Here is a 21,605-nt window from a genome sequence, read left to right on the forward strand (position 1 = left end):
AATATGTTAAAACTTATCAAACTGTACATATTAAACACGTGCAGTTTGTTGTATGTCAATTATACATCAGTAAAGCTGTTTTTTAAAAAAGAGTAAAACTATATGAACTCTTTTATTTTCTCTTTCTCCAGACTTCAAACATTTTAAACATTCTTTAAACATTTAAACAGGTATTCACATAATCCCTAAAAGAACCCACCTCAACTCCCAATATAGAACAAACATGGATATTCTTTGTAAGGAGAAGAAACAGAGAAAAGGCCTGTGAAAAGCCATGGCGGTCCAAAAGGAGGAATTCAGCCTGATGATTCAGAGCAATGGTCTCCTATGTAACAGTTACAAAAAAAAAAAGAAGAAGAAGAAGAAAACTAGAAACGTTCTATTTTATATTCCCAACAATATTCAAGAAGACATTCTATTTATGAAACTGGAGCAGGCAGTAATAAAAATACAGCCAGATATAGGACAATAACTAAATTTTAAAATGGAATGGAAACAGTGCATAGCAAGTTGGATACTGCAAATAACTGAGTGAATTAAAAGAGAAGACACAGAAATTCTCCCAGAATACAGAAGCAAAAGATAAACAATAGAAATGTTGAGAGAAAAGATGAGTGATATGGAGGACAAACCTAGAAGACTGAATAGACATATAAAAGAATACCAGGAGGAGATATACAGATGGCCAATAGGCACATGAAAAGATGTTCAACATCAGTAATCATCAGGGAAATGCAAATCAAAACAACACTGAGATATCACCTCATGCCCGTTAGAATGGCTATAATCACCAAGACAAAAAACAACAAGTGTTGGAGAGGATGTGGAGAAACAGGAACCCTCATACACAGCTGGTGGGAATGCAAACTGGTGCAGCCTCTATGGAAAATGGTATGAAGATTCCTCAAAGAATTAAAAATAGAGATGCCCTATGACCCAGCCATCCCACTACTGGGAATCTATCCAACGCACCTGAAATCAACAATCCAAAGAGGCTTATGCACCCCTATGTTCATTGCAGCATTATTCACCATAGCCAAGAAGTGGAAGCAACCTAAGTGTCCCTCGACTGACAATTGGATTAAGAAAATGTGGTATATATATATACAATGGGATACTACTCAGCCATAAAAAAAGACAAAATCGTCCCATTTGCAACAACATGGATGGGCCTGGAGGGTATTATGTTAAGTGAAATAAGCCAGAAGGAGAAAGACAAACACTGTATGATCTCACTCATATGTGGAATATAAACCAACACATGGACAAAGAAAACTGTATTGTGGTTACCAGGGGCCATGGGGGTGGGGGGGTGGGCACAAGGGGTGAAGGGAGTCATATATATGGTGATGGACAAACAAAAATGTACAACCCAAAATTTCACAATGTTAAAAAAACTATTAAAACATCAATAAAAAATATCTTCTGATGTACATTAATGATGTACATTGTTAATGAGTGAGTTATTCTTAAGTTAAAAAATCAGGTCAGATATTATCTGTTTAAGGGAAATAAAAAGACCTGCAAAAATAAAAAATAAAAGAATACCAGGAGGAAGAGAGTTGTGGGAGAAGCAGTAAAAGAAATAAAAGAAAAATGTTCCTTGAAACAAATCACACGCTTTTAAGTTAACGTAATGAGGCAAAAGTAACACAAAGCGTTCCATATGTATACATAGCCAGGTGAGATTTTTTAATTTTAAGAATAAGGAAAGCATTAAGGCAGGAAAAAAAAAAAAAGAACAGGTTGGGACTGGCCCAGTGGCATAATGGTTAAGTTCATGCACTCTGCTTCAGTGGCCTGGTGTTCGCAGGTTCGGATCCTGGGTGCGGACCTACGCACCGCTTATCTGGCCATGCTGTGGTAGCATCCCACATACAAGATAGAGGAAGATGGGCACAGGTGTTAGCTCAGGGCCAATATTCCTCTGCCAAAAAAAAAAAAAAAAAGAGAGAGAGACTAGGTCACCTAAAAAGAATATAGAATCAGAATGGCATCAGAATTACCACATGAAACATTAAATGTCAGAGGACAATGGAATAATGTTCTACAGACTTCTGAGGGGAAATGATTGTGACTCAAGAATTCCATGCTGAGCCAAGCCAGCTTTCAGTGTCAGGACAACAGAACGGTTCTCAGGAGCCACTGAGTCCAGATGTCAGACTGCTGATTCTCTCCTACCTCAAACCACAAGATAAAAGAAAGTAGATCTTAAAATAAATCCATAATAGGGCCGGCCCCGTGGCTTAGCGGTTAAGTGCGCGCGCTCCGCTGCTGGCGGCCTGGGTTCAGATCCCGGGCACGCATCGACACACCGCTTCTCCAGCCATGCTGAGGCCGTGTCCCACATACAGCAACTAGAGGGATGTGAAGCTATGACATACAACTATCTACTGGGGCTTTGGGGGAAAAATAAATAAATAAATAAAATCTTTAAAAAAATAAAAAATAAATAAATCCATAATAGTACTGGAAAACAAAAAGTGGTGCCCTGTTGAACCAGAATAAAAGGAATCCCTCTAAAATGGAAGGCAGACAGGATGAGTTTGACAGAGGAAACCAATGCACAAAATGCAGGCAGGAGAGCATCATTGTGAAAGATGGAGGGTCTCTGACTGTCTCTGAGTGATCATCTACGTGACATCTGGGGAGGAGGAGAGAACCCTCTCAGGATGATTGATTGGGGGATTCACATGAAGCAAAAAGATGACTGACTTCCCCTTTCCCCACCTGTGCCAGGAGACAAAAACAGATCCATCAACCACCAGGTGAGAGCAATGAAGGTGAAACTCCTTGGCCAGAGAAGTGCTAGATGACTGGTAACACAGAGCAGGAATGGGGAGCCTCAGTACCCCAAAGTCTAACCACGAATAACCTTGCCTAGCAATGTCTTATCATGACCCTGTATAGACTAATGGCACTCCACAGTAAATAAAAGCATTCAAGGAGAGTTCAGCAGAGAATCTCAAATACAGACCTGAGCATTTAGCCAGAACTCACCAAACTTTTGAAGAAAACCAACATTCAGAAAGAGAGGCACCAAACTGTACAACAAACAAAACAACTAATGACTAAGGAAAAGAGTTAATAGAGAAAAGCAAAGGAGACTTTTAAGTAAATATAATCAAAATCCTCAAAAATATAAAAGAGGATATGGTACCCATCAAGTGTGAATTGTCTTTTGGGGAGAAGAAACAATTAGCTATAGTGGAAATAAAAATATAGCTGGTGAAATGTTGGCTTTCCATTACACTTAGGCCCTTTGAGGACTTCAAGTTTCAGCCATGAGGAGGTAGCTGGTATTGGATTTACACTCCCGCAATAAACAAACGTAAAAGAACAAAATATGTACAACAACAACTATTTATAGGCATGGAGAGGAACCAACGCAGGCCTGTGATTCTTGAGAGGTGAGCCCTACATTCACCCAGGTTTTCTCCTGAGGATATTTTCTTAAGTGTGGCCTGGAGAGGTGAAGCCAGGACAGAGAGCAGCACTCTTATTGGGTACAGGAGGCAGTGATTAGAGTTCAGGGGCTACTAGTGCGACTGGGATTTGAGAGGCAGGGAATCAAAGTGAAGGCAATCACAGGCAAGGAGCCTGAAAGATCTGCATAAAGATGCTCCTCAAGTCCCCGGCCAACCACTAGGTTGAGCAGATAAGACAGCCCAGCAGATAATAGTTTCTGGGAGCTGGGAGCTGAGAGCTGAGAGGGAAATTCCGAATTCCCCAGTGCTAGAATGACACTGGAGATTGGGCCTGGCCAGAGTAAAGAGATCTTGGTGCACAATCCCTGCATTCAGTTGAGATTCCGGAAAAGCACCACCCTAGGAGTAAGGACTACACCTAGAAGTCTGGGCAAAACTAAACGAGTTCCAACTGATTCAAGCCTAAATTCAAGCCTCAAAGCCTGCCAAAACAAAACTTACTATTCCTTTAGAAAATTAATGTAATGCACAACATATCCATGTTGTATAGCTTACAATAAAAAGTTACTAAACTTGTAAAGAAGCAGGAAAAATTACCTGATAGTTAAGAGATTAAATAGTCAAAGCTAACTCGGGGATAATCTAGATATTGGTGTTAGCAGCCCCAATATTCCCCACTTCCTAGTATTCATGCCCTGCGGAATGCCCTCCTTTTGAGTGTGGTCTGCATTTACTGACTCACTTCTAAAGAACAAATTTGGTAGAAGTGAGATGTCACTTCCAAAATAATATTACAAAAAGATAGTGGCTTCCATCTTGGATTCTCACTCTCACTCTCTGAACACTTGCCATGCAGGAAAACAGTTGCTATATAATGAGGCAACCTTGTGGGGCGACCCGCTTGAAGAGGGATCAAGGCCTGCCAACAATCACGTGAGTGAGCTTGAACGTGGATACCATGTGACACCACCATCACCCCTGCATTGCACTCTCCTCCCCTACCCCAGTTCGCCCTTCAGTGAGATCACAGCACCAGCTGACTGTTTGACTGCCACCTCATGGGGGACCATGAGCCAGGGGCACTCAAATAATCAAATCACCTGGACTCCTGGCCCACAGAAACTGTGAGATAATAAATGTTTGTTGTTTTAAGCTGCTTAGTTTTGAGGTAATTTGTTCACAGCAATAGATAAAATAGACATTCAGGAATACAAAATACAGTATCTGACATTAAGAACTCACTGGATGGGTTTAACAGCAGACTAGACACAGCAGAAAATAAAATTCGTGTGCGGAACAGGTACAAGATGCTCTGTGAGTAATAAATGCTCTGTTCCTGATTCAGAGGTCTTATTCCTCTGTTACGGTCTGAATATACATGCACATGCTATGTGTAAAACATGCTATGTTCCCTCTTTGGAAGACTCATCAGTAGAAAGATGTCATTTCTATCTTCAACACAATCTCAATCAAAATCCTAATGAGATTGTTTTTTAAATGACAAGCTGATTTTTAAAATAATGCAGTTTTTAAAATGCACAAAATTTCCAAAAATATTGGAAAAATAAGACTCATTCTAGGGTTGTCAACATATACCTAAACCATTAGCAATTAAAATTGTGTGGTATTGTGTGGTAAAATTGTGTGACAAAAATAGACAACTCAATGGAACAGAAATTGACGCATGTGTTTTTAGGTCCTTAGAATACAATAAGGACATATTTTGATTGTGTGAGAAAAGGTGTTAGGATAACTGATTATCCATTTAGAAAAAAAAGTTTGATTCCTATTTACAACATTCAAATGCACAAAATCTATATGGGTTAATGTAAAATGGTAAATGCTTTAAAAAAATCAAAATATTAAAAAAAGAATATGTTTGTAACCTTAGGGTAGGAGAGACCTTCTTAAATATGACACAAATACTTATACTATATAAATATTCAAATTTCTATATGAAAAAGCCATAAACAAAGCTGAAGACAGACAAGAAATGGGGTATTTGCAGTACATATGGCAAAGGATTAATATAGAGACTATAAGAAAGCATTCCTACAAATCAAAAAGACAATGAAATAGAAAAATGGGCAAAGAATACGAAGAAATATAAGTGGCCACATAAAAAGAAGCTCAATTCCATTGGTAATCATGAAAATTAAGTCAACAAAGAGCTATTATTCTTCTCCCTTTAAATTGGCAAAAATTTGAAACTGATAATATTAAATGTTCAAGTGGGTGTGAGAAACCAGTACTTTCAATCACCAGTGAGAGGGCAATTTGGCAATATCTTTTAGAAATGTACATACATTTTGCTTCAGCAATTCTACTTCTAGTTATCTGTTCCAGAGAAACACTCACCCAAGTAGGCATAAAGGAGACATGAATGAGGATGTCCCTTGTCTTTAATAGCATAGAGTTGGAAACTAGCTAGATCTATGAATAGGGAAACAGTTAAAATATGATATATCCATATTACAAATTCTTTCTAGAAATAAAATGAGGCAGATCTATAAAACCTGACAGAATGATCTTGGAGACATTTAGTACAAAAGATAAGTTGCAACACAACAGGTATGGTAGGATAGATAGATACAGATATAGATAGATACAAATATAGATATATAGCTATAGATATAGATAAAATCTCAGTCCTCCCAAAAATCTCAGTCCACAAACTCAAATGTGCAAGAAACAGTGAAACAGCAAAATTCTTTATTGTTACTTAAAACATTTTTTAACTCCAAGCCCTCTACTCATCAAACTGATGGGAAATGATTCATAAATAATTCTTGAGGACTTGTTGCCCCTCATTCCCAACCCAGAATTTTGTCCAGATTCCAGGAGTTTACGTATTGTCAAGGCTTATGAGAGTAAAGACTATGTCTCCCTCTTCTCTATGTCCTCTGTATTTGGCTCAATGGCTGACAGAGAACATCACTCAGGAAATGTCTGGGAAATACACGCCATGCTCACACAGTGGGTATGGTCAAAGACCCAGATTCCCATCCACTGCTCTCTGCTCCTGACGACTGTGATTTAGGCCCATCCTTTGTAAGATCTCCCATCTCCAGGCAGCAACCTGGAGTGATAAAGTTATTTTCAGGGCCAGCTTTACAGGCATGCAACCTCTGCAGTCACACAGAGCCCCGTGCTCAGAAAGGCCATACTTGGTACACCTCCCTCTCCTTACTGGGGAATATCAGAGGAGATCTAGTAGAGAGTCAATACTTTCACCTTTGACCATAGGTGAAAAGGCAACCTCCCTCCCACGGTGTCAGTGGAGACAGGGGAGGAGGAGAAGTAATAAGGCACTCCTGCCTCTGCCAACCAGAGAGGTATTAGGGGAAAACTAGTGGACAGCAGGCACTCCCACTCCTGCTAATTACCATGAGGGGCCCCCAGCCCTTAGTGTCAACTGAGGCTGAGTGGGGAACCTGGACTTCAACCCCCGCTTGCAGTAACAAGGAAGCTCTCCCACTTCCCCTGCTGGAGTGCTGTAAAAGGAAGCCAGCTAAAAGAGAAAGTTTAAATAAGATCCAGGGTCTCATAACATAATACCCAAAACGTCCAGGTTTCAATAAGAAATCATTTATCATACCAAAACCAAGGAACATCTTAAACTGAAGGAAAAAAAGACAATTACTAGGTACCAACAGCAGACAATAGAGATGGTAGAATTATCTGACAAAGATTTTAAAGCAGCCATTATAAAAATGCTTCAACAAGCAATTATATGAACATGCTTGAACCAAATCAAAAACAGAGTCTCAGCAAAGAAAACATTAAATATAAGGAAAAACCAAATGGAAATTTTAGAACAATAACTGAAATAAAAAGCTCAGTGAATGGGTTCAAAAGTAGAAAGGAAGGAAATAACCCATGAACCAGAAAATAGAACAGCAGAAATTACCCAATCTGAACAAAAGAAAACAGACTGAGGAAAAAATGAACAGAGCCTCAGGGACCTGTGGGACTATTTAAAAGATCAAGCATCGTGTCATCAGAGTCTTGAAAGGAGAGGAGAAAAAAGGCAGGGCTGAACAAATACTCAAAGAAAACTTTCCAAATTTGGTAAAAGGCATAAAATAACAGATCCAAGAAGCTGAGCAAATCCAAAAAAGACAAATCCAAACAAGTCCACATCAAGACACAGCATAGTCAAATTTCTAAAAACTAAAGAAAAGAAGAAATCTTGAGAGTAGCCAAAGAAAAACAAGACCTTTCCTATAAGGGAAAATCAATTCAAATGACAGCTGATTTTTCATCAGAGGCCATAGAGGCCAGAAGGAAGTGACACAACATTGTTCAAGTGTTGAACTGTCAACCCAGAATCCCATATCCAATGAAAATATCCTTCAGGAATCCTTGGGGAAATCAAAAAAATTCTCAGATGAAGGAACTAATATGTTCAACTGACTTCTTCTTTTTCTTTTCTTTTTTTTTTTTTTGTGAGGAGGATCAGCCCTGAGCTAACATCTGATGCCAATCCTCCTCTTTTTGCCAAGGAAGATTGGCCCTGGGCTAACATCTGTGCCCATCTTCCTCTACTTTATATGGAATGCCTCCACAGCATGGCTTGACAAGCAGTGCATCGGTGCGCACCCAGGATCCAAACCTGTGAACTCTTGGGCTGCTGCAGTGGAGCGTGTGCACTTAACCGCTGCGCCACCAGGCCCACCCCCTCAACTGACTTTTGATAAAAGTGCAAAAGCAATTCAAGGGAAGAAAGCTGGCTTTTCAACAAATGATTCTGTAGTAATCAGACATCCATAGACAAAAAAAAACAAAAAACTTAACCTAAATCTAACACCTTATACAAAAATTAACTCAAAATGGACTACATACTTAAATGTAAAACATAAAACTTTTAGGAAAAAAATCAGAAAATCTTCTGGACCTAGGGCTAGGCAAAGGGCAAAAAGCACAATCCATAACAGGAAAAAAAAATCTGATAAACTGGCTTTCATCAAAATCAAACACTTTTGCTGTGTGAAAGGCCCTGTTGAAAAGAAAAAAGACAGCTACAGAGTACGAGAAAATATCTGCAAACCACATATCTGACAAAGGACTAGTATCTAGAATATATAAAGAACTCTCAAAACTCCATAGGTAAACAATCTAATTAGAAAATGAGCAAAAGACTTGAAAAGACATTTCACTAGAGAGAATATAAGATGGAAAATAAGCCTGTGAAAGGACGTTTAACATCACTAGCCAATAGGAAATGCAAATTAAAACAACAATGAGATATCCCTACACATTATCAGAATGGGTAAAAAAGGTGCTGCAACAAATGCAGAAGAGGATGTGGAGAAACTGAATCTCACTCATACATTACTAATGGGAATGTAAAATGGGACAGTCACTCTGGAAAACAATTTGATAGTTTCTTAAACAACTAAATATGCAACAAACATATGACCCAGCAATTGCACTCCTGGGCATTTATACTAGAGAAATGAAGACTTATGTTAACATAAAAGCTGTACACAAATGTTTATAGTAGTTGTATTCATAATAGCTAAAAATTGGAAACAACTCAGATGTCCTTAAAAGGGTGAATGGTTAAACAAACTGTGGTACATCCATACCATGAAATATGATTCAGAATAAAAAGGAATAAACTATTGATACATATAACAACCTGGATGAATCCTAAGGGAATTATGCTGAGTGGGGGGAAAAAGCCTATCCAAAAGGTTACATACCGTATGGTTGCATTTATATAACATTCTTGAAATGACAAAATTATAGAAATGGAGTCCCCTTATCAGGGACTAAGGAGGGAGAGAAAGAAAGAAAACATGAGGGATCTTTGTGGTGATGGAAATGTTCTGTATCTTGATTATAGCAATGTCAGTATCCTGGTTGTGATATTGTACTATATAGCTTTACAATATGTTACCCTTGGGTAAAGGTACACCTGACCTCTCTATTTTATACATGTGACTCTATAATTATCTTAAAAGCTTAATTTAAAAGATAGTAGAATCTATGGAAAACGATATAAGCCACTTCTCTCTTCCCTATAGGAGCCAGAAATAAAAGGCCGAGTACAATGTGTGGCTGTGTATCTGGGCCCTGATGGGTGTGTTTCCAGTTCCTGATACTTCCTCCTTGCTTTTGCTTCCATCTTGGGATCTCATGATCCCATATGCCACCGGAACCCAAAAGAGTCTCTACTTTTATCTCTAATTCTAAGGCGATCTCAGGGAAGCAGAACGCAAATAGATGTTGACCATCTTAGACAGAAGAACTTTAAATCAAGGCCACAAGTGGGGTGAGAGGAGGGCGGGAGTGGAAGAAGGGATAAGAGGGAGTGAACCGGGATAAGAAATCCTGGGATCTAGTTTCTCACTCCACAACCAAGTGCACAAGTTTCTTAAATGCTTAGGGCTTCAATTCAACCCAATTTAACATTCTCTAGGCACCAAGGACAGTGACAAGAGGGGGTTGGGGGAGTGGTTAGCCCTTAGCCCATATCTATATCAACATCACCCACCAAAAAAAATAATATTCCTTGCTACAGAAATGGACATTTTCATAATCTTGGGTAAAATGTGAATAAACGCACTTTTAAAAATCTCTGTATTAATCCATAACATACAATGTAAGTAAAAAGTGGGGAGCTTAAAATACAAACACAACATCAAGAAAATCACCTAGATGCACTCCAACCCTCCTCCCTCAACAAGACTGCCACTCTTCACTGGCTCTTGGTCACTAGGATCTACTCTTTGTAATGTGTTATAGGGATTGAGGCTAAAGAAAGTTAAAAGGATTCTCATAATCTGATTAGTAGATAAAGGAAAGGAAAACACATTTATCAAACATCTGTGTGCAGCAGACACTCTTCTAGGCACTTATTATATACATTATCTCATTTAATCCTCACAACCTTGTGTGATGCCATCATTATCCCCATTTTACAGATGTAGAAACCAAAGTTCACAGAGGAAAGGTAACTTGATACACAGCTAGTAACTGGTATCAGAGACCAACTAAATTCTTTTCACTATATTCTACATTGCCTCTAATTCGATGGAGGCTATTTATTTTCTGTACTGTGCCGTTCTTTCCTGATTTTCTAAAATCATTGTTTTTAATAAGGACAAATAGGAGTTTTTTCCTTTTTTAAGGTGATAAGAGCAAGAAGGCATGATTAAAATACATTGTACTTTACACATTTGAAAAATCACTGGAGACCATTTTTTTTCCAACAGCTTTGTAGAGATATAATTTACCTGTCATAAAATTTATCCTTTACCCATTTTAAGTGTACAATTCAATGAATTTTAGTATATTTACAAAGTTGTACACTATCACCACAAACTAATTTTAGAGCATTTCCATTAGCCTAGACAGAAACGTCATGCTAGGTCCACTCCTCATTTCCGCTTCCAGCCTCTGAGAACCACTAACCTACTTTCTGTCTCTATAGATTTGCCTTTTCTGAACCCTTCATACAAATGGAATCATACAATATGTGTTGTTTTGCATGTAGCTTCTTTCACTTAGCATAATGTTTTCAAGGTTCATCATCGATGAAGAGTATTCCATTGCATAGATATACCACATTTTGTTTCTCTACTTTTTTTTTTTTTTTGTCCATCCAGTTGATGGGCTTTTGGGTTGTTTCTATTTTTTGGCTATTGTAAATAATGCTGCTATGAACATTTGCATACAAGTCTTTGTTTGGACAAATGTTTTCATGTTCCTGGGTAGATATTGGAATTGCTGGATCGTATAGTTAAGTCTATGTTTAAGTTTTTAAGAAACTGTCAGACTATTTTCCAAAGTGAATGCACCATTTAACATCACCACCCACAACGTATGAGGGTTCAGATTTCTCCACATCCTCGCCATCACTAACAATTGTCTGTCTTTTTCATTCTAGGCATTCTATTGGCTGAGAAATGGTATCTTGCTACAGTTTTGATTTGCATAATGACTAATGATGTTGAGTGTCTTTTCATGTACTTATTGGTCATTTGTATATCTTCTTTGGAGAAATAGCTATTCATATCTTTTGCCCATAAAAAAAAAAAGACTTTATTTTGTTTGTGTGTGAGGACTAGCCCTGAGCTAACATCCGATGCCAATCCTCCTCTTTTTTGCTGAGGAAGACTGGCCCTGGGCTAACATCTGTGCCCATCTTTCTCCACTTCATATGGGACGCCGCCACAGCATGGCTTAAGCGGTGCGTTGGTGCGCGCCTGGGATCTGAACCTGCGAACCCCGGGCCAATGAAGCGGAGCTCGCGCACTTAACCGCTGCGCCACCGGGCCAGCCCCAAGACTTTATTTTTTAGAGCAGTTTTAGGTTCACAGCAAAACTGAGTGGAGAGTACAGAGAATTTCCATATACTCCTTGTACCCCACCACTCACAGCCTCCTCCACTATCAATACCCCCCACCAGAGTGGTACGTTTGTTATAATTGATGAACCTACATTGACACATTGTAATCATCCAAAGTCCATAGTTTACATTAGGGTTCACTCTGTGGGTTTGGACAGCGTATAATGACATGCATCCACCATTATAGTATCATACAGAATGGTTTCACTGCCCTAAAAACCCTGTGTGCTGCACCTATTCATCCTTCCTTCCCCCCAGCAACCAATTATCTTCTTATTGTCTCCATAGTTTTGCCTTGTTCCAGTATGTCATATAGCTGGAATCATACAGTATTGTAGCCTTTTCGGATTGGCTTCTTTCACTTAGTAATATCCATCCAAGCTCCTCGTGTTTTTAGGCTTCATAGCTCATTTCTTTCTAGCACTGAAGAATATTCCGTACCACAGTTTATTTATCCATTCACCTCCTGAAGGAATTCTTGGTTGCTTCCAAGTTTTGGCAATATGAATAAATCTGCTCTAAACATCCATATGCATATTTTTGTGTGGACATAAGTTTTCAACTCATTTGGGTAATACCACAGAGCGTGATTGCTGGATCACATGGTAAAGTATATCTAGTTTTGTAAGAAACTGCTAAACTGTCTTCCAAAGTGGCTCTGATTCTGCATTCTCATCAGCAGTGCGAGTTCCTGCTGCTCCACACCTTCATCAGCATTTGGTGTTGTCACCTTTGCTCCTTTTTTAGTTGGGCTATTTGTCTTTTTACTATTGAGTTGTAAGAGCCTTCTATATATTCTAGATACAAGTCTCTTATGAAATATATGATTTGCAAATATTTTCTCCCAGTTTGTGGGTTGTTTTAGAGGCAATTTTTTTTTCAATGAAAAGGAAGATTAAACGCTAAATTAATGATAGTGGTTACTCCTAGAGGGGACAGGAGCATGGATTAGGTTAGAATTACACAGGAAGATATTGTATAGGTGCTGTGAGAGGTAGAGCACAGACTCTGGAGCCAGCTAACTGCGTCTCAACCCAACGCTGTCAAGTAACTTAGTCTATGTCTCAGTTTTCTCATCTGTAAAATGGGTATAACAGCATTTATCTCACAGGTGTGTTGTGAGGCTTAATTAAGCTAATGTGCCGGGAGAATTTACAACAGTGCTTACCAGAAACACAGTACCCTTTATATAAACCTTTAACTATATTACCACTTCTTAAGGTGGGTACTGAGGTTCAAGTTTCCATTTCACCATCATGCTTTGTAACATATATGTGACACGCTTTTATAACTCATTTAAATGTACAAATACATTTTAAAAGATAATAAAGGAAAAAGAATCCGATTTTTTACCCTTTAAAACTGGAAAGACCGGGCTAGATGCAGGGCCATACCCCATGCCAGCCCAGGTCCCAGAGCTCGTCCGGGGCCCTGGCCCCTCCTCCTGCCCCAGCACTCGCGAGGTGCCCGTCAACCGCACTTCCAGAAAACACCGTGAGCCCCAGGCCGGGGTCGATTTGGGGGGGCCACCTAACATGGGAAGTGACCTAGACTCTGCACCACCGCAGTTTCCTCACCTGTAAAATCGGGATGCTAACGGTACCGACCTGATCTGCGAGATTAAAGGCAGGTAAAACATCAGTGCAGGGCTGTGTGCTGCCAGCTGCTACCTCTCCCTTTACACTTCTAGGCTCCCCTGACGTTCAGAGAACTTCAGTAGAAAAACGCCCGGAAAGAGAGCGAGGCCCAGAATGGACGACTTAAGGTTCTTCCAGCTCCAAGATTCTGGGCTGTTTTTCCACAGAGATCCAGAGTTTGGGATGAAAATGTGTTTTTCGGAAATGGGGCTGATGATATAACCTACCTCCCGGGCTGTGGAGAAACACCGAGAAGCTACAGGCCGGGAGAGCGCTTTCATATCTATACCGCGCTTCAAAAAGAGTTGGTTTATTAAAAAAAAAAATGTTGTTGCGGAAAAGTTGCATAGGGGTCAGGACAGCGCCAGGCAGCCCAGGCGCCATGATCTGCCTCAGCCGTCACCTTGGGGCCAGCCCGGGGAGTGACCGAGGAAGCTCTGCGAGGCCAACGAGCCAACGGGCGCCACCAAACCAGAGCCGCGGAGGCCAGGCAGCAGCTCCACGGCACCGCGCCAGCTACCCGCCCAGCCGCCAGCCTACGGCCCGAGCGCCCCCTGACGACGGCGCAGGGCGACGGTCAGGACGACCAACGGCCGAGAGGGCGTTTCCGCAGATGAGCATGCGCAGCCGCCAGCAGCCGCTCTTCTCCCACCCATAGAGCCTCTCCAGCCAATCAGGGAGCCCCAGAGCCGTCCTCCCGCCCACCCCTGGGGCTTGGGGGCGTGACGTTTAATTTTAGCCAATGACAAAAGATATTCGTTCCTCCGCCACGCTCGCGAGTTGAAAAGGGGGTGGGGCTGGGAGGCGGTTTCTTTAGCAAGATGGCGGCGAGCGGCCTCCGGCGGGCTGCTGCTGCAGCCGGCACCTCGGTGAAGCCCATTTTCAGTGGGGACATGAACGAGGCCAAGCGGAGGGTGCGCGAGCTCTACCGCGCCTGGTACCGGGAGGTGCCGAACACCGGTGAGAGGCAACGGCGCACGCGGGGCCCCGGAGGCAGCCCCCCAAGGTCGCAGCCGTCCCGGCCCCCGATTTCTCCCGGGCCGAGCTGAGGTTACCAGCTTGGGCAGAGGCGATTCCGTGTGCTTCAGGGGAGGAGAGTCATTCGAGCTTTGGTGGACCCAACCTGGCGGCGGCGCCGGGGTCACACCAGCCGTTCCCAGCATCCGCACCGCGCTTCTAGGCGCCCTCGGCGATTTAGCTCCTATGATCCCCTGTAATTCTTAGTGAAACCCCGGGAGGGAGAGCAGGGACTGTCGGTGACATACTCATTTTATAGAGGAGGCAGCTGAGGCACCGAGAGGTCAAGTGACGCGCCCAAGGCCCAGAGCTACCCCGTGGTGGGTCGGTCTGGAACCCCAAGTCAACTCGAGAATTCCAGAACATATTTACAGACGCCCGTAGGTTGTATAACCCAAGAGGCTGTAAGATTTGAGCGATCATCTGGTTCCCACATCCCCCACAAAAAAAGAAACTTAACCGGAGAAGGGAAGTGGCTTTCCCAAGGTCATCCATAAATCAGTGGTGCCTTTACAGTCCCTGCAGGTGAGATGTCCTGCCCCTCTCTCCAGTCCCCCACGCCTTGCTCCCTATATTCTCCTTGCCCCTAGTATTCTTTAGGAACTCCTACTCCTATCTCCTGCTGGCTTGCCCCCTACTTCCTCAGAACCCCTGCCTTCGCTTAGATGTCGGAGAACCAGTCTGTTAACCTGAAGGATTAAAACAAGCTCCTCGGGTGCAGAGACTGTACTTTTTCTTATCTTGGCATCCCCGTCAGTGCTGCTCAGAGCACCTGATGAAAGAAACGTTGGGGAAAATCCCATCTAAACTGTCACGGGCAGTACCAATATCAGGGACTGTAGATATTGTGTTATTTTGTTGCTTTAGTGTGCTTTAATGTAGACCATCACTGCTAGTCTGAGAGAGAAGGTGTTTTTAAGCAAGCTGGAGCACCATAGCACCCCTCAGGGCTGCCACTTCCCTGCCTGTGTGTGAGAAGCCGTGGAATGTGGTGGTTGCATGGACTTGCCTCCAGGCCCTGCCCCTTACTAGCTGTGTGACCTTGGGCAAGTTATTTCATCTCGCTGTGCCTCAGTTTCCTCATCTGCAAAATGAGGATAATAATAGTACCTTCTTCAGAGAGTTACAGTATTAAGTAGATTAATGTATCTAAAGTGCTTAGGATAGGGCCTGGCACTGAGGCGTTCATTAATTGTGGGGTGCTACTGTTGTTTTTATCGTTATTATTATTGTCATTGCTATTTATAGGGCTTACCCTAGCAGGAGCCTCCTTGCAGAACCCAGTTCTCTGATGTATGAGAACTGTGTCTGCTCCACAGTGTCCCTGTCCTCAAGCTGACTTTTTGAGAGATTGCTGAAGACCAGAACTTAAACCCACAGGATACTAGGATGGGAGAGACTTAAGTGAACTGCTGGGTCAGGGACTGCAAATTCAAATGCCTTCAGAGGACAGGTGACAGTCGCAAGCGTGTGTTGGAGTGTGTATTCAAATTCAGATGTTTAAACATATAGTGTTTGCCTAGTAGAATACTTGTATGTGTGCCCAGAACCCTTTCTTGTTGCAGGGAGGAGCAGGAGGTGGGGAACAAGACCCAGACGCAGGAAGAGTAGTTTGTGAAGGGTGAAAATCAATGGCTAAGTTGAGGATAGAACCCAGATATCCACCGGCAGGAGCCAGCTCTTTCTAAACCATCTGCTCCCAGGACCTTCCCTCAAATACTGTTTGAGAAGATAATCCCAGAGTCAGAAGGGTCCTGAGAGGAGGAGGAAAAGGCAGGGGGTTACAGGATCCTAGAGAGCAGAGAAAAAATGGGGTCAGGGGGGCAGTATACCTTTATAGGAAGGATCAGTGATCTGTAGCTGGTCAGTTACTCAGGCCTGTGTCTACACTGGTGTCATGCTATCCATGATTGGGACTCCAGCTAAGGAACTGAACCGAGGATTGGGAATAAGTAATAGTATTGATAATAACTAACATTTATTGAAATGCATACATATGGCCCAGCACTATGCTAAATACTTTACATTGCCTTATTATAGGGTAGGCTCTAATGGTTTCCCTGTCTTACAGATGAGAAAACTGAGGTACATGAGCTTGTCTTATGTCACACAGTTAGTAAGTAGAAAAGCCAGACTTCAGAGGCTGACTGTCCAGCTGTTACACCTGGCTCTTAGCTCCTGCTGTAGTATTCCCTGAATCTCACAGAACCCAGTTATGCTGCATGTGTAGAGTGCCATTTGCCTGGGTGGTGGCTGCCTTGGCATGGGAACACAGGAACAGAACCGCCTTTGAATACCTCCTTTGAAAAAATTTTACATGCTGCTTGCTGGTTACAGCATAACAGGAGACTGTATAGAAACTATTCATTCATTTAATTTCCATTTCACTGAGTACCTCTTGGACTATAGGGTCAGTACTAGGTACCTAGAGAGATACAAAAGTGAATAAAACACAACCCTGCCTTCAAGGGTCTTATCATCTAGTCAGGAAGATAGGCATATAACCAGATCATTAGAACCCAAAATATAGTAGAGGTATGGGAAATAAGTGCTGAAATTTTTAACAGTTAACATTTGTATCAATGTTTTACTGTTTACAAGATGTTGTCACTTGAATTTCACCTCATTCCTGTGAAGGTTATTTTCTATTTTTTAGATGAGGAAACAGGCTGAAAAGCCTATACCCCAGACAAGGTCATAGCTCATAATGGTGTGGAGACCTTACCTCGCTCTTTGACCTCCATCCCATTCTCTTTTCCATTACACCATGCTGCCTTTGCATCTGAGGATCTCCCGGTGCCTGGTATGAATGCTACCAAAATGAATTGGAGCAAAGAGCTGAGAACCATATCAATGTCACCCTTCCTAATCTGTCAGAGCCTTCCTGACTCAGAAAAGCCTTAAACTTTGGGAAAACACATAGAGACCATGGTAAAGTCACCTTCATCCAAAAGGGGCACTTCCATATCTTCCTTTTGAGTGTCTCAGATTTTTTTAAATTGAAAGTTAAATATTCAGGGTTCAAAGAATAAGCCAGGAATCTGTGAGTTGAAGAACAGTTGGAATTGATTTACACTAGGGTTTCTCAACAGCTGCATTTGTGCTGAGTAAGTCTTTGTTATGGGGGCTGTCCTGTGCATTGTAGGATATTTACCAACATGCCCGGCCTTGACCCACTACGTGCCAGTAGCACTCCCCTCCTAGTTGTGACAACCAAAAATGCCTCCAGACATTACCAAATATTCAGGGGGAGGGGTGCAAAATCATCACTAGTTTGAGAACCACCAATTTAGACCAAAGAACAATTCAGCAGCTATAGCTTAGGCTGTTCCTGTTTGCCTTCCTGCAGCCTTTCTCACTGTGGAGGGGTGTTCAAGGGGGTTAGCATGGGAGGAGGGAGCCTAGGACAAAGCTATGGAATTTGTCTCTCTAGAGACAAGGGTTCTTAACCTTGGAGGAGAGGCATTCAGGGATCTGTGAACTGACATTGTAAGCAAAACTGCCTGTGAACATTTTCCTGAGGAGAAGATTCATACACCCAGTGCCCTTGTGTGTGGTTCAGGTCATGAGGAACAGGAGCGATGGGCACCAGTTCCCTGAGTATGCCTAGAGGCACCTTGTTTTTTCTCCCAAGGTTGGGCAGGAATCTAATATAAAAATGCAGGAAAAGTAAGCACTAATAGCAGGGAAGATTCCCCATATTCCTTTCCTTAAAACAGAACCAATTATAAATTTAAAAGCACAGTAAACAACCAGGATTCCAGGCCCACGTTTGCCAGGGACCAGTAGTATGACTTCAGGCAAGGCCCCACAGTGCTCTAGGCCTCACTCCTCTCAAGTGGTAAGATTCTAAATTCCAGGATCCATATTAGTTTGCATTTGTTTTTTGTGTCTCTCTTATTGTCCCTTTGTTTGCTCTTTTCTAAAATTCCTAATATGATTCTGACAGTAGCGTTTAACAACCAGCTCTCTGGAGGAAACACCCGATTGATAATGTTTACCATTTTCCATGGTATAAATCCTCCCACCCTAGTTGATTTTCAGCTACGAAAGTGAAGTCAGCGAGGGCAGATTTGGGAAGACCTGTGTATGATTGGCTCCCCATGAGAGCCTGCTCCAGCATACCACGGGATACTGAGCTCTTTCTAGTATGAGTGATCCTCTGTCCTCTCTGTTAACACTTGCCTACAAAGCTGGGATGCAATTTCTCCTATTATTAGATTTCTGCTATTGCTTATTCTCTGCTTGGATCAGAAACGTCTTTGCAGCATGGTGTGCTATTTCCCTCAGTAGAAGCTTTATTTTTCTATCACTGTCACTAAGTTATGAGTATAATTAAAGATTCAAGCTTTATTGTTTTTTGTTGTTGTTTTGGGTTTTTTTTGTGAGGAAGATCAGCCCTGAGCTAACATCCATGCCAATCCTCCTCTTTTTGCTGACGAAGACTGGCTCTGAGCTAACATCTATTGCCAATTCTCCTTTTTTTCCCCAAAGCCCCAGTAGATACTTGTATGTCACAGTTGCACATCCTTCTAGCTGCTGTATGTGGGACGCGGCCTCAGCATGGCCGGACGAGCAGTGGGTTGGTGCGCGCCCGGGATCTGAACCCGGGCTGCCAGTAGCGGAGTGCACGCACTTAACCGCTAAGCCACAGGGCTGGCCCCCAAGCTTTACTGTTGATTAATTCAGTCACTAAATAGCCCTAAATAGTGGTTTCAGAGCTGGTTGTGGTCATTCTCTGTCACAGGAATGGCCACAACACAAGGTATCCTCACCAGATGGGCACCCTGGTCTCCTTCCTCCCACAGTGCTCACCCCAGCCTGTGAGCCTTGCTTATGGTGTCCCCTCAGCCTAGTGTGCCCCTCTTGCTATCCTTATTCCACCTACAACACAAGGTTCTGTTCATGCCCTTGTTGTCATCAGCAAATTCACTGAGGGCTGACTGCCAGGGATGAGAATACGAATGACTAAAACCTCATTTTCAAAGGACATCCATATGCCTCATCCAAAGGCCAGGGGCACTATTTCAGGCACTTACTTCATCAGGGATTGCTGAATATTGTAATTTTATGTTTGAATTCATGGACAGCTATCCCTCCACTAGAATATAAGACCTAGAGGACACAAGCTACATCTTAAACTCTCTCCTTCCCCTGAGTAACCTAATATGTTAGTAATTGCTTGCTGGATTGAATCCTTCCCTACCTGCACAAACCCTCAGCAATCTTCCTCAACTGTAAGTTTGTGTGGTGCACAAACCTACATCACATCAGTTTATGTTAATTTCAACCCCATCATCTTTTGCCAATTGTTCCATATAATAATAATGCTAATTTATTGAGAGCTTTATTCCCTGCCAGGCACCATTCCAAGCATTTTGCGTTATCTCATAGAATCCTTACAACAGCTCTGGAGTTGTATGTGCTATTATTGTCCTCATTTCACTCATAAATAAATGCATTAAGGCACAGAGAACTTAACATACACAGGATTATAGCTGATAAATGAGAGCTGGGATTTGAACCCTTAAACTCTAAAACTCTGCTATACTGCCTCTTCAAACACAGTGGTCTTGTCTCCCCAAACAAAATGTAAGCTCCTTGAGAGCAGATGCCATGTCTCACACTTCTTTGCATCCTCAAGCATCTAGCTTAGGGTCAGGCTGATATTTGGTGAATGGAATGAATGGGCAACCTGTACATGTTCAATGAATATCCATTGACTCTGTTTTGAAGTAACATGTTTTAACCATATAATTTCTACCCTGAATCACATTTTCTCTCTAGTGCACTTGTTCCAGCTAGACATCTCTGTGAAACAGGGACGGGACAAAGTCCGAGAAATGTTTATGAAGAATGCCCATGTCATGGACCCCAGGGTAGTTGATCTTCTGGTCATTAAGGTAAATGACTCTCCCTGACCAATTTAAAAGAGCAGCCAACTTGTCTGGAGCTTTTCAGTCTCCTCAGATGAACATTTTGTCTCCAAGTTTAAAAAGAAACTACTGGATCAGCAACAGTTGCTTATTGTTTCAAAAGGAACAGTTGAACTTGGAGTTTACCACCTGGTTAAGCAGATTATAAGATAGTTCAAGGGAAAATCCATTGCGGCTTGCATTATATAACTAAAAAAAAAGATATAGAGAGGAAAATCTGAACTGTTCTTGAACCTCATCCTTTGAAGTGACTGCTTCACCTGGTTGCCAGCTTACAGCTAGAAGAGGCAGGCTGGTTGACTGAGTCCTGTATAAATGGGGTCAAATCCTGGCCCTGATTCTGTCTCTCTGGTCAGTCATGTTAGCATCAATGGGAGCTTCAGCACGGACCAGTACGTAACATGGAAGAAATGTTAAGCAAAAACATAAGTTAAGCCAGTCAGATTAGGCATTCATAAGGCAGAGGCCTGTTGACCTGGAAGTCTCTCCTCTTAGGACCAGTTAGCCACAGAGTTCAAGAATATATGAAAGGCCTCAGAGATCATTTAGTCCAACTACCTCATTTTCCAGATGCAGAAACTGTGTTCTAGACAGTGTGTTACTTGCCGAAGGTCACTCAACAAGTCAGTGCCAGAGCAAAGAATACAATGTTGGCCTTCAGTGCTGTATTCCTTCCACTTGACCATGCTGACTGAAGACCTCTCCCCTCACTTTTGCAGGGAAAGATGGAACTGGAGGAAACGATTAAAGTGTGGAAGCAGCGGACACATATTATGCGGTTCTTCCATGAAACAGAAGCGCCAAGGCCAAAGGATTTCCTGTCCAAGTTCTATGTTGGCCATGACCCATGAAGTCACTCAGTGGAAAGGTGCATGCTGATATTTAAATACTTTAGAGCACAAATAAATCAATATATGATGGTCATATATTCATGACAGAATTCCATTGGTGAACCAATGGGAAGCACTGTTTCTGCAGTCTCTCTCACTTTTTGCCTGAACGAGTGGGGTCTTGGCATACACACCACCTCTTCTTTCCCTTTTCCTGAAGTGTGGTGTTTCCTGTAAATTAGATTGGATTCTTTTTCTCAGAGCCTCGCATGTTGGTAAACAGGAAGGATGAGGCCATCTGCTCAGAAACTGTCATACTGGGTATGAGGCTGGATGATTTCGTTAATTCCAGGATTAGACAGCTTTGTGTCACAGCACACATTATCCACAATTAGCCA

The 21,605-nt window shown here is 42.1% G+C and overlaps 1 protein-coding gene across 1 annotated transcript; it reads left to right on the forward strand.

The window, feature by feature from the left end:
- The first annotated feature begins 14,224 nt into the window (after positions 1 to 14,224).
- On the forward strand, positions 14,225 to 21,303 carry NDUFA6 (NADH:ubiquinone oxidoreductase subunit A6). Its single transcript, XM_058568255.1, has 3 exons — positions 14,225 to 14,384; positions 20,229 to 20,344; positions 21,097 to 21,303. The coding sequence occupies exons 1-3, from the start codon at positions 14,246 to 14,248 to the stop codon at positions 21,226 to 21,228; spliced, it is 387 nt and encodes a 128-aa protein (XP_058424238.1). The 5' UTR covers positions 14,225 to 14,245; the 3' UTR covers positions 21,229 to 21,303.
- The last annotated feature ends 302 nt before the right edge of the window (positions 21,304 to 21,605 follow it).

This window comes from Diceros bicornis, chromosome 25 (assembly GCF_020826845.1).
Source record: "Diceros bicornis minor isolate mBicDic1 chromosome 25, mDicBic1.mat.cur, whole genome shotgun sequence".
Taxonomy (NCBI): Eukaryota; Metazoa; Chordata; class Mammalia; order Perissodactyla; family Rhinocerotidae; genus Diceros; species Diceros bicornis.